The 13,434-nt window shown below is 45.0% G+C and overlaps 1 protein-coding gene across 1 annotated transcript in view; it reads left to right on the top strand.

The window, feature by feature from the left end:
- Positions 1–13,434, top strand: part of SLC12A8 (solute carrier family 12 member 8) — a 216,331-nt gene that overhangs the window by 35,935 nt on the left and 166,962 nt on the right. The window contains exons 5-6 of the mRNA XM_060262801.1: positions 6,101–6,292; positions 9,439–9,670. Coding sequence (XP_060118784.1) covers positions 6,101–6,292; positions 9,439–9,670 — 424 coding nt within the window. The remainder of the gene's footprint in view (positions 1–6,100; positions 6,293–9,438; positions 9,671–13,434) is intronic.

Here is a 13,434-nt window from a genome sequence, read left to right as displayed (position 1 = left end):
ACACAGATGACCAGTTGAAAATCCTTATTTACAGGTAAGCAATCAGTTTTTCTTTCCAAACTTCTAGTACAGTGGTATCCTACTCTGACTTCCAACTTCTAGTGTGCTCCTACCAATATTACCCTGAGTGTTTATAGTACCACGTCTTTGGACTTAGTTGCCCTAAACTGGAGGCTCCGCAGCTCCTGTTGGCTTTTCCTGTAGGATCAGTTTAAAAGCTGCTCTGACATTTTTTTGATATTCAGCATCAGCACTGCGGTTCCCTTTTAGTTCAACCGAAGCCCATTTGTTTTGTACAAGACCATCTTGTTCCAAAAGGTTTCCCAGTGCCTAACAAATCTAAACTCTTTCTCTTGCACTTCCCATCATGCACTGAGGCCCCTAACTGGCGCCTATCTAGTTGGCCCAGCGCATGGAACTGGCAGCAGTTCTGAGAACACTACGTTTGAGATCCTGATCTTTAACTTTTTGCACAGTAAATTCATTTTTCCTCCCAGTCCACATGACTACATTTCCAGATGCCATTGGTGCCAACATGCACCTTGACAACGGACTCCTCCTCAGTACTGTCTGTCAACCTCTCCAGAGAGCACATGATGCCTACAACCTTCACAGCAGGGAGGCAAGTCACCATATAGGCAAAACACCTGTCACAACTCCTGCTTTCTATATTCCTAAAAAAAATCAAACCATCCCCTCCTAAAAGACCACCTCCCCCAACTTCAGAGGCATATATTTGGAAAAGGATATTGGTTCATCATCCAAGCCGGAGTGTCACTCTTCCTTAGCCTGATGCCCTCCAACCTAGAAATTCTCAACCTCCACAACTGAAGAAGAGCTGTCAGCAAAGGAGTGGGACTGTTTTTATAGGTCCTTGAAGATCTCATACCTCTCTTTCCTCTTCAGCTTCTCCGGGTCAACAATTCTGGCCTCATGGGAACAAAAGCATTCCCTGAAAGGCAGGAGCTCCATGCATTGAGCACACACCTGCTCAATGGGCAGATAATAATGTATGTGGCACTCCATGCAAAAACACTGGATAGCTTCCACTCCTGTGGAGTCTTTCTGCTTTCATAACTGATTTGATCGTTTAAAGGTGTTTTAAGGTTGCAGTAGAGTGCTTACCCGAATCTGCGCAGATTTCCATAGCAGGAGGAATAATGTGGTGCCCTGCTCTCCTTGCTTGTGTGGTGTGTATGTCCTGTTTCAGGAAATTCAGACTGCAGGAGTTCTCTTCTGCTCCTGCTTGACCTACCAAGCTTAACAGTCAAATGCCCAGGATGCAAGCCCCCAGGAATCCTGTCCACCTCCTTATAGAGTCTGACTTCTAATGAACTGCTTTACAGCTGTAAGTCGTAGCTCCACCACAGGAGTCAGACAATAGCGGTCAGCTGATCCATTTCACTTTTAATAAGCAGGTTCGCATCTTTGGGTGTTATTATCTCTGGATCTTCCCAGGGTTCTTTGACTGCCTTCTCTAGTTGTCATCATTCCCACCTAATGACCCCGTGGAGCACTTGTGCATGCGTGGACATAGGAAGCTGGCTATTCTGACTGACTCTTCAGAGTCCCTGCACCTCTGGGACTTTCTCAGAACCTGCTTCTTGAAATCCTTTAAAACAGAAAATGCCATGACACTGAACCTGGAATCTTCTGCATCAAAGCAACTGCTCTGTAACTGAGCAGCAACGCTTTTCAGTACTTGCCATCTCCCCTACAGTTAGCGGCTGTCTCCCTTTTCCTTTATTACAAACACAGTTCTAAATATCATCAGGTTGGCATCTATGTTCTTTTAATGCTTTCAAAACTAGAAAAGCATTGCTTCCTCTGCTTAGGACATGCTTTCCCTTTTTCTGTCTCTCTTGTAGCTAACTGATATGTATCAATAGGTGCATTTCATCATTGGGCATTTGCTATGAATTTAGTTCTATAGAAGCCTGTGCCTGGGTATGTGCCTTTAATTTTTGGTTTAATCTATTTTTGAGGCCCCAGAGTGCAGCTTGGTAAGCCTAACCCTCAGGAACTCTTATAAGGCTCCCTGACTCCAGCTTTTTGAACAGAAGTTATCTCTTTCTCTATAAATGAATGCAAAAAAACAGGTGGCCAAATTGATTTATGCGAGAGAGAAGAGCTCTACACTCTTTGATGCTTGGAAGACATGTTTTCACTTGCCTTGCGCCTTTCATTTAAGGGTAAACTTCCTTCTTATTGTCAGGATGTGTCCTGCCATGAAATATTTTATTGTCTTACATTGCTGCCTTGAGAGGGTTTATTGTTTTAAATTGCCACATGCTTGATGACTAGTCTTGTGTTGAAAGCAGGGGGGGGGGGAGGTGATTCCCCTGGTTTATGGTTGGAATTCAGCGTCTGTAACTCATGGCTTATCTCATTGCCATGGGAACAGAGACCTGGTGGCAGGTGCCTCTCTTGGCCAGGCTATGCAAGTGACCCAAAAGGCCTGTGTTGTCTCTGGTTGATATACAACTTGGTGTGAAAAACAGAGAGGGGGATGAGCCAAAAAATTGCTAGCGCATTTTGAGTATATTGTTGCTGTCTATGTCCTCCATTATGGGATTGATTCCTTTATCAAAGCTATTAAACTCTACCTTATTTGCTAAGTGAAAGTCTGCTTAGTTGGTACCTGGTCGATCCTCACCCTGTGCCCCCTGGGGCAGCCCCAGGGTCGCCGTCACACCTAACGCCCCCCTTTGTGACCCAAGGTCTCAGAATGGGAGGAGGTTGGGTTACTTCACCCCTTAGACACTCTGTCCCTGGCTCGACAATGGAGGCTCCCTTTTTGGTCCCTCTCTCTCTGATGCTGGGCAGCCTCTCTGTCTCCTTCACCTTCTGTGCTGCTGCCGGCTAGCTCCTGACATGGCAACATGAGCCACTGCACCTTGGGAAGTGGCCTCCGTGCTTCTACCTGGCAGCCCTTGCTCAGCGGCACCACACTGCTCCCCGGCTGCCCTCCCCCCATTGGGGCGAGGTGTCTTTCTCCCTGCAGGTGGGGCCATGTCCAGCCTGGACCTTGAGTGGTAGGCTCAGGGTGGTGTGGACCTCCCTCCGGCGGCAGCTGGGCCCCCCAAGGCTCTTCCTGGCTCCCCCCCAAATCGAGGTGAGTGTTGGGCCTGGGGACTGGGAGTGGGGTTTCTGGCGCAGCGTTGGCTGCAGGCTCCACCGTTGTTTTGGGGATGGGGGTGGGCAGATTGCCAAGTCCTGGCCACGGCTGGTCGGGACACTTGGTTAGCCCGACGTTATATTATGCATTTGTGATTCAACTATCCCTTTCCAGTGGTATTGCTGGGTCATCTGATAAGGATCCCCTTTTCAGATCAGTTATGTCCCTGCCCCTCCCGTCAGTGAACTCACTTGGACATATTTTTCTGCAATGTCCTTATGTATTCAGTTTAGGCTTGTTTAGTTTAATTTAGTTTATTTATATCCCGCCCTCCCTGCCGAAGCAGGCTTAGGGCAGCTCACAATACACAGTACAGTAACAATTTAAAAATTAAATTGAACATTAAATTAAAACAATTTAAAACAGTGACAGAAAAACAGCTAAAGTGGATTATGCCATGCCTTGATAAATGGACTGTGTTTCCTCAAGCGACATTAGAGCAAACAGTTCTATTCCTCCTTAAAGGATTCTGATTCTCAACAGCTATTTTGTTGCTTGATTTCTAGAGGCTGCAAAGAAATGTTGAAGGGAGGTGTTTTTGGATATGGGTTTTATTTAAGCCCCCCCCCCCTTTACATCTTGGTCTAAGAACAAGGGGGGAAGAGAGAGAACTGATATGTTTCCAGAGTATTGTTCTCTTTGTGAAGTGCTGTTTTGGCTTGGTGTCCTGCTGGTTTAGAAGACAGTTGCTTTAGATTAGATAAAGGATGACTGGAGCCAGGACTCAGTATGCATGTACTGCTAGCACACACCCCTTCACTCTCCTGTTCCCTTCCAAAATAGAGATTTTTAAAAGGAAAGCTTTTGCATCAGTTACAATGCAGTGCTAAGCAGAGTTATATCCTTCTGAATCTACTGAAGGTATGTCCCTTCTTAATAATGCACTGTTGGTTTTTCAGTGTCAACCAAGCTGATTATTTGCATTAAAAAAAACAAAATAAAGGCATTATCAGTTTTGCATAAATAAAATACCTTGTATTTTTCAAACTGTGGGTGCTACTTGGAAATAGTGACAGATTGAGAGTAAAGACATGAAAGTTTCACACAAAATAACAGTAAGCAAAAGATAGCCTAAAAACCAACACTGTTCCTTGGCAATCGTCAGAGGAAGGAATACCATGCCTGTAGGATAAGAGCAACACACAGAGTGCTTTGAAGATGGGTCAAAGGAAGCAAAACACTGGAGTTTGTTCACAATGGGGATCTCTAAAGCTCTGTGCTAGGGTTTAAGAGATTACTTTTTTATTTAGAATCTGAATGCTGATAACACTTCAAGACTCCTGATGAGAGCTTGTATATGCCAAAAGTGTAGAAAACATGGTTTTCATATTGTGCTCTCTAAATGCTTTCTTCTGTGTTATAAACTGTCATGGGAGTAGCCCTGTATAAATATGGAAAGAAGTGGCTACTGCTCAGCCACTCACAGACTCCTGTGATAACTTTGCCTTTCTGAGAAAGTCAGTCATAACTGGAACTCCCATTATACACCCTCTCCAAGCCCCACCCCTTACATCTCCAGGAATTTCCTAACCTGGAGTTGGCAACCCTATCTCCTTCCCTTTATCTGCCCCTTTGACTTCAGGTTTCCATCACCTTCCCCCTCCCTGCAGCCTCTACACAGGAAAAGGACAGTCTTTCTTCACATTGTGTGTGGGGAACCAAAGCAGTTTACATCATTCTCCTCTTCCCCCTTTGATCTGTACAATAACCCCATGAGGCAGGTTAGGCTGGAAGCCTGTGACTGGTCCAAAATCACCCAGTCAAGCTTCCACAGCAAGAACCTGTGTCCGGCAGACACTCTGAAGCCCAACTCCGATGCCCTCCTCAAACTCCACCACAGAATCTCCAGGAATTTCCCAGTAACCTGGAAATGTACCATTAAAGAATCCTGGGTGAGTGTCCCCCCACCCTTGCTGTCTTCCAACCCACCCAAGTGAAGGCATTCACTCCCCCCCACCTCAATAATAATAATAATTTTTAATTTATATCCCGCCCACCTCGCTTAAGCAGGCTCAGGCTCAAGGGGAGCTGATCTCTGCCATCTGGAGAGCAGTTGCAATTCTGAATGATCCCCAGCCCTCACCTGGAGATTGGCAATAGTGGTTCCCTGGGATGAAATGGCTGATAACATCAAGGCATCCAGAGGGTGCTGCCAGGCCCAGCATAGCCAACCTCCAGATGGAGCCTGAAGATCTCCTGGGATCACAACTGAACTATAGACAACACACCTCTCTCCCTATCCTGGAAAAAATCACTGCTTTGGAGGGTGGATTGTATCTGTATGCCTTTTGATTCACCTGAAGCCTCTCTCTTTGCTGACCAACAGCCTGTGTTGCCTAGCAACAGCCTCTTGCTAGCACTTTTCAGGCAGCAGGAAACATTCTCAGCAGGGCCAGGCCTCTGTGGCTATTTCTGGGGTCTTTGGAAGCTGAGTGTGCTGAGAGGCCTTTCATGAGGCCACAGTAGCTCTGCAGCCCTTTCTGAAGTCGGTTGACAAAGAGGACACAGAGAAGAGTTGGAGATGTGGCTGTCTCTGAGGGAAGACTGCTTCTGGTGGTTTGTTCAACATTCCTGGGCCTGAGTAGGCGGGGCAGGGAAGTCAGCCAATGGGAGGCCAGAGATACTGACTGACATGTGATGGGCCAATCATTTGTTCTGGAAATATTAGCCAATGGCCATCCTCGATTTGGCCATGGCAATAAGAAAATTATTACTACAGATGTATGGAATCTGATGGTGATGTGGTAATACAGATGAGAGGTGGATGCACATGTATCTTCCATCTAATAATTACTTGATGGTCTGCTTGTAACAGTGCCATTCTAAGCCTTTGCACCATTCCATGCCTGCTTAGAACACTGAGGGCCCCATATAATGTTCCAATTAGACTTCAATCACTCTTCCTCCCCTCATGTTTTTCAGGGAAACACTGGCATTCTGATGGGCATGTTTTTGGTGTCCATTGTTATCTTGGTGGCTTTGATAACTGTTTTATCTGGAATTGGGGTCTGTGAAAGATGCAGCATTGGAAGTGGAGGAGTCTACTCGATGATTTCTACCGTCCTTGGAGGTCAAGTTGGAGGAACCGTTGGCCTTCTTTACATTTTTGGTCAGGTAGGAATATTCACTTGGGGGGGGGGGGGGGGTTGTCCCTAATTTCTAAAAGTTTCCAGTTGCTTTTCTAATTTTTGCCCAAGACATGCAGAACTTGCTGCAATCTTGTTAATGCAATTTTGAATTGCACAGACATTATGAAAAGTTCATTGTGCTGTGCAATAAAAATTATAGTAATATTAACTAGGACCAACATTAGTAGCAAGAGGTGCCTTTCCTGTTTGTTTATGTGGGTTATAATTCTAGGATCATAGCATCAGACATAATCTCAATGACTAGTTCTTGAGGTGAACAAGTACAAAGAGTAGCTTTTCAAAGAGGTTACTGACTGGTGTTCAGTCACACAGTCGAGTCCGACTCTTTGCGACCCCGTGGACAAAGTCACGCCAGGCCCTCCTGTCTTCCACCATCCTCCAAAGTCTGCTCAAATTCATGTTTGTTACATCAGTAACGCTGTCTAGCCATCTCATCTTTTGTCGTCACCTTCTTCTTTTGCCTTCTGTCCTTCCTAGCATCAGGATCTTCTCCAGTGAGTGCTCTCTTCTCGTTTGGTGGCCAAAGTATTTGAGCTTCAGCTTCAGCATCTGACCTACCAGGGAACAGTCTGGGTTGATTTCCCTTAGGACTGACTGATTTGATCTTCTTGCTGTCCAAGGGACTCTCAAGAGTCTTCTCCAGCACCACATCTCAAAAGCATCTATTCTTCTGCGCTCGGCCTTCCTTATGGTCCAGCTCTCACAGCCATACATTACTACTGAGAATACCATCGCTTTGACTATACGGACTTTTGTTGGCAGGGTGATGTCTCTACTTTTTATTATACTGCCCAGGTTCGCCATAGCTGTCTTCCCAAGTAGCAAACATCTTTTAATTTCATGGCTACAGTCACCATCTGCAGTGATCTTGGATCCCAGAAATGTCTTCCATGTCTTCCCCTTCTATTTGCCATGGTGTGATGGGGCCAGATCCCATGATCTTAGTTTTTTTGATGTTGAATTTCATGCCTACTTTTGTGCTCTCCTCTTTCACCCTCAACAAGAGGTTCTTTAGGTCCTCCTCACTTTCAGCCATTAGAGTAGTGTCATCTGCATATCTGAGGTTATTGATGTTTTTCCCGGCAATCTTAATTCCGGTTTGTGCTTCATCCAGGCCAGCATTCCGCATGATGTACTCTGCATATAAATTAAATAAGCAGGGTGACAATATACATCCTTGTCGAACTCCTTTTCCTATTCTCAACCAATCAGTTGTTCCATATCCCATTCTGACAGTTGCTTCTTGACCCTTATAAAGGTTTCTCAGGAGACATGTGAGGTGGTCTGGTACTCCCATCTCTTTAAGGACTTGTCACAGTTTGTTGTGATCCACACAATCAAAGGCTTTAGCATAGTCAATGAAGTAGAAATAGATGTTTTTCTGATACTCCCGTGCTTTCTCCGTAATCCATCAAATGTTGGCAATTTGATCTCTAATTCCTCTACCTCTCCGAAACCCAGCTTGAACTTCTGGTAGTTCCCGATCTACATACTGCTGAAGCCTAGCTTGTAAGATCTTTAACATGACCTTGCTGGCATGTGAAATGAGTGCAATGGTGCGATAGTTTGAACATTGCTTGGCATTCCCCTTCTTTGGGATTGGAATATAAACTGATATTTTCCAATCCTGTGGCCACTGTTGTGTTTTCCAAATTTGTTGACATAATGTGTGCATCATTTTAACAGCATAATCTTTTAGGACTTTGAATAGCTCAACTGGGATAGCATCATCTCCGCTCGCTTTGTTATTAGAAATGCTTTCTAAAGCCCATTTGACTTCACACTCCAGGCTGTCTGGCTCAAGGTCATCAATTTCACTGTCATGATTGTCCAGGACATTGAGATCCTTCTTGTATAATTCTTCTGTGTATTCTTGCCACCTCTTCCTGATCTCTTTTGCTTCTGTTAGGTCCCTACCATTTTTGTCCTTTATCATGGCCATCTTTGCACGAAACGTTCCCTTGATTTCTCCAATTTTCTTGAAGAGATCTCTTGTCCTTCCCATTCTATTATTTTCCTCTGTTGCTTTGCATTGTTCCTTCAGGAAGAAGTCCTTATCTCTCCTTGCTGTTCTCTGGAAATCTGTTGGGTGAATCTTTCCTTTTCACCTTTGCCTTTTGCTTTCCTTCTTTCCTCAGCTATTTGTTTCCTCAGCTATTTGTAATGCCTCATCAGACAGCCACTTTGCTTTGGTTACTGACTAGGCACTGAAACATCGCCATATCATTGCCACACTGGCTTTCCTCTTTCCCCTGGATATAACACTGACAAGGCTGTTGATTTCGGTTCCACAAGGTTGACAACTAAAACTATTTATGTATATTGAAAAACAGAACTTCATACTCATTCAGAGGGTCCATCCATATGATTACAATAGGTTGATCAATAGTGTCAGAGGGCTTCTCAACAAGAATTGCAACCAAATCTGTGGGTACAGTGTGGATCAGGTCTATTTTAGCACTTTAACTCAAAACCATGTTGCTTATGAACTGCAATCCTAGAATTAGTTTCCTTATTATTGCAGTCAGGTACTAGGACTTTCGAACTAATATCCTGTCCTTTTGCCACTGAAGATAATCAAATATAAAAAGCAGGGCTTTAAATATATTAATGACAATGTTCTCCCAGCAAGATATCTTTATTTCTCTTCTGCTCCTGAAATCTCTTTTTTCATAATAAGCATGTTTAAGATGAGAATATTTTTTCAGTGGTGACACCTGTTCTTTGACTCTTCCTTTCAACAGAAATTCACCAACAAGCTCTGCCTATGGATTTGGGAAATCAGAGTTTCTCCCTCCCCCCCTTCCAACAGCATTCTGGGGGTGAGGGAGACAGCTGTTTAACTGGGCTGGGAGGTATTTTATTTCCTGTAGTTAGTACTGCTATACTGTTTAAAATAAATGAATGCTATGAATCATAGAGGCTGTTTAATCAAATTGTTGCTTTTATTGACAGACCTTTTTAAAGCCACTTAGAAGCACAGGTTTTTGATCCATGTGAAGGTTTATAAATACTGAAATTACATTTAAAATAAATGTATCTTCTGGGATTTCCAGATTTTCTGTATATGGTTTCTCATAGTAGTTCCACTGAAATAGACCTATTTTTTAGTGTGTTGCAGGTGCTATGTATATTACTGGATTTGCTGAATCTATCTCTGATCTTCTGAGTCTCAGTAACATTTGGGCGGTGAGAGGCATCTCACTTACTGTCCTTCTAGGCTTGCTTGGAATTAACCTTGCTGGTGTAAAATGGATAATCCATCTGCAGCTGCTGCTACTCTTTCTACTGACTGTTTCCACATTGGATTTTGTCATCGGATCTTTCACGCATCTAGACCCAGGTAAAAAAATTCTTGATTCCTCAAGATTGGTAGCCCCTACTGTGCTTACAAAGACCACAGTATTTCCCTGTTCCCTTGCTTGCTTGAGGAGTTTCAAAGGAAAGAGGAACATAGGGAAGAGACTGACTTGTCATGACATTTACATCCAGCTACAGGAGTGTTAACCTAATGCGTCAGCTCTTCTATCTTCAATAAAAGACACTCTTCATGTAGTCAGGATAGGTGTTTATTTGAAGAACAGATGACAGACACTTTCACAAAATGATATTCGTCATACATATTTGAAAGCTATCTTAGCAGATATGTTGAGCTGTGGTGATTCAGGCAAAGTCTACAGACTTTTAAATGACACCTGCTCAGAGTTAACTTTAACGGTTGCCGAATTGCTTCAACAGGCCATGGAAATCCGACAGAGACTGGCTCTGGAATGACCATATCTTATTTGTTTTATTCATTTAATTTTGTTAAACTTGAAATTACATATATTTTACTCATTTTATGTACATTAGCTCCCCTGCGTACTCTATTTTCCAGGATTTTATATTGCGTACATTGTTATTTGTACTGCTAAATCTGTTTTATGCCAATAAAGGCTTGTTGTTGTTGTTGTTAAGGAGAGACATTTTCAAGGAAAGTGTCTAAACTGAGGAGGGGTAGGGTGTACCCAGGTTATATCCCTTTATCTGCAACCGTTACTTCCCCACCAGAATTCAAGCACCAAAAGTGCACCTTAGCAAGACAATTATTTCTCACAATAAAATCGAAGAGAAACAGTTACACACACCACGAGATATCTCATAACCTTGAGAGCCAGCTTGTGCTGAGGTATCCATGGGGCCCAACTTGCTTCAATACTAGTTAGACCGGTGGCCCATGGCCCCCAACCTTTTTGGCGCCAGGAACCAGTTTTGTGGAAGTCAGTTTTTCCACAGACCGGTGGGGGTGGGGGTGCTACAGTTCTTGCTGCTCCAGGTTGCCCCAACAGCCACACCCCATCCCTGTCCCCCATGGGGGGTCTTTAAATGAGAAGTAGGCAAAGGTCTCTGCCTCACTCCATGGCCCGGTTGCTAACAGACCACGGACTGATATCGGTCTGCAGCCCGGGGGTTGGGGACCCCTGAGTTAGACACAACATCTGCAAAGCAAGCAAGCAGTCTAAAATATATGACAAAACAAAACACGGCAAGGGATCTTGACATAATGTAGATCGGTGTCATGAGAGCGCACAAAGCATTACTTGCAAAAACAGGTCTGTGGCAAGAATAATAGTTGGGATTGCTATCTCAGTTTGCAACCCAGTGACTGGTACATTAAAACTCCCTGTGTACAGTACTTTTTTTTTTTTTTGCTTGTATGCAGTTAGAAGGCTTTTTTAAAAAAGAAAGACTATCTCCTTAAGCCAACCATATAAATCCAGGCCAGTTTGGTCAGGGATCCTGGAGAATTTTTTGCCATCTTCTGGGCATGGAGCAGGAGTGATGAGATGCATGTGGGAGAGGTAGTTGTGAATTTCCTGCATCGTGCAAAGGGTTGTAATAGATGAGCCTGGAGGTCCCTTCCAACTCTATGATTCTATGAAAGATGTCCCTGTCCCTGCTTCCGGGCAGGGGCTGAAATAGTTAATAGTTTAGAGGAGCAATCCTAAACAGGAGTACTCAGATCTGAAGTCTGTTTTATTCAATAAAGCTGACTTCCAGGGAAGTATTCTTAAGATTGCAATGTAAATATTTGAAAGTATTTAAGAGATAAATTAATTAAAACTCTGATCAGAAATTAAAGGGTTGACTTTAGGCAAGATAACAATTCCTGATTGATATACTACAGGCACTCGCTATCATTCCCACACTAGTTCTTGCATTTCCTTTGCTTATTTTTCAGATGTACTGTCTGTGTTGTATAGAATACGTTTAATTTTTAAATAAAGGTTTCAGGTCTGTTTCTATCTCACAACTTTCACAAGCGCACACAAATAGCAGGCAAAGGTGCTATTTTCACAACATCATGCGTGAAATTACACTACTGAAAGGAGTTGTAAATAGATACCACAGCAAAAGATACCCTGTGGTAAGTTAAACAGGTGAAATAAATACTGTCGTTAACTTTCTAGCTAAAGAATCTCAGTTATTGATCAAAACACTGATTGATCTGAATCGTCTGCAGGGGTCCTTTTGTAGAAAAAGAGGTGCTGAAGTGGATTAGCATAACTCATTTGCATACACCACACACCCCTGACTTCAGTAACTTGAACTGGGATTTACAAAAGGAGTTTTTGATTGCCAACACAGATTTTCTGACACAGATCTGACAACATCCTGATACCAGTTCTGATATTAAAAAGAAAGCTTCTTCAGCATACTGATGCCACTTCCAAGGAAGGAGAGAGAGGGAGAGAGAGAGGGTTGGAAATCAAGCAAATAGACAGGGAGACAGACAAATATAGAAAGATAGACAGAAAGTCAGGCGGGCGGGCAGGAAGGAAGGGTGGAGAGTTGGAAATAAGCACATAGAGAGAGAGAAGTGAAGGACAGAAAAAAGAAAGAGAGGGGCCCCTCATAGGAAAAAGCAAGCCCAGGATCCTCTGTGCTGGAAGCCGGAGCAACTTGTTCCATGCTGCACAGGAGCTGGGATGCTCTCGGGCTGTCCCTCCCTGCAAGAAAGAGCAGCCACCTGCTGCCGCCCCGAGAAAGGCTAGGTTGGGCCTAGACTTCCCCAAGCCACTTGGGGCTGGGGAAGGCATGGCGCAGCCCAGGTGCTCTCTGGTAGGGTTGCCAAGTCCAATTTAAGAAATATCTGGGGACTTTGGGGGTGGAGCCAGGAGACTTTGGGGCTGGAGCCAGGAGACATTAGGGGTGGAGCCAAGATCAAGGCTGTGACAAGCATAATTGAACTCCAAAGGGAGTTCTGGCCATCACATTTCAATTCCTTCCTTCCATAGGAAATAAGGGATAGGGGCACCTTCTTTTGGGGCTCACAGATTTGGACCCCCTGGTCCAATCTTTTTGAAACTTGGGGAATGTTTTGGGGAGAGGCACTAGATGCTGTACTGAAAATTTGGTGCATCTACCCCAACAGCCCCCCATAGCCCCAGATACCCACGGATCAATTCTCCATGATTTTCTATGGGAATAAATCTCCATAGGGAATAACAGAGTTCCCAGCAGACACTTCCCTCCCCTCCCCCCGCTTTCTGACAACCCTGAAGCCGGGGGAGGGCCTCCAAACCGGGGGATCCCCTGCCCCCACCTGGGGATTGGCAACCCTACTCTCTGGCCACCCTCCCTGGATGGAAAAGCAGCCATCTGCTGCTGCCCCCCCAGGAGAGGCTGGACCTGGCCTACACTTCCCCAGGCCACCTGGGGCCAGGGAAGGCCTGGTATGGCCCGGGTGCTCTCTGGTCACCGACCCCATCAGGCAAAAAAGCCATCCCCTGCCACTCTGGGAGAGGCCAGGCCAGGCCGAGACACCCAGGGCTGGGGAATGCCTGGTGCAGCCCGGACATTCTGTGGCCACCCCCCACCTCTGCCAGGCAAAAAGCTACCCGTTGCTGCCCAGGAGAGGCCAGGCTGGGCCTAGACTTTCCTAAGCCACACAGGACTATGGAATGCCTGGCACAGTCCAGGCACTCTCTGGCCACCCTCACCCCCATCAGGCAAAAAAGCCACCCGCTGCTGCTCCAGGAGATGCTTGGCTGGGCCTAAACAACAGGCCACCTGGGGCCAGGGAAGGCATGGTGTGGCCCAGGAACTCTCCAGCTGCCCCCCCCC

The sequence above is a fragment of the Heteronotia binoei genome, chromosome 21 (assembly GCF_032191835.1).
Source record: "Heteronotia binoei isolate CCM8104 ecotype False Entrance Well chromosome 21, APGP_CSIRO_Hbin_v1, whole genome shotgun sequence".
NCBI classification, from domain to species: Eukaryota; Metazoa; Chordata; class Lepidosauria; order Squamata; family Gekkonidae; genus Heteronotia; species Heteronotia binoei.
Note: the sequence above shows the minus strand (reverse complement) of the source record. Positions and strands in the feature narration are given on the sequence as shown.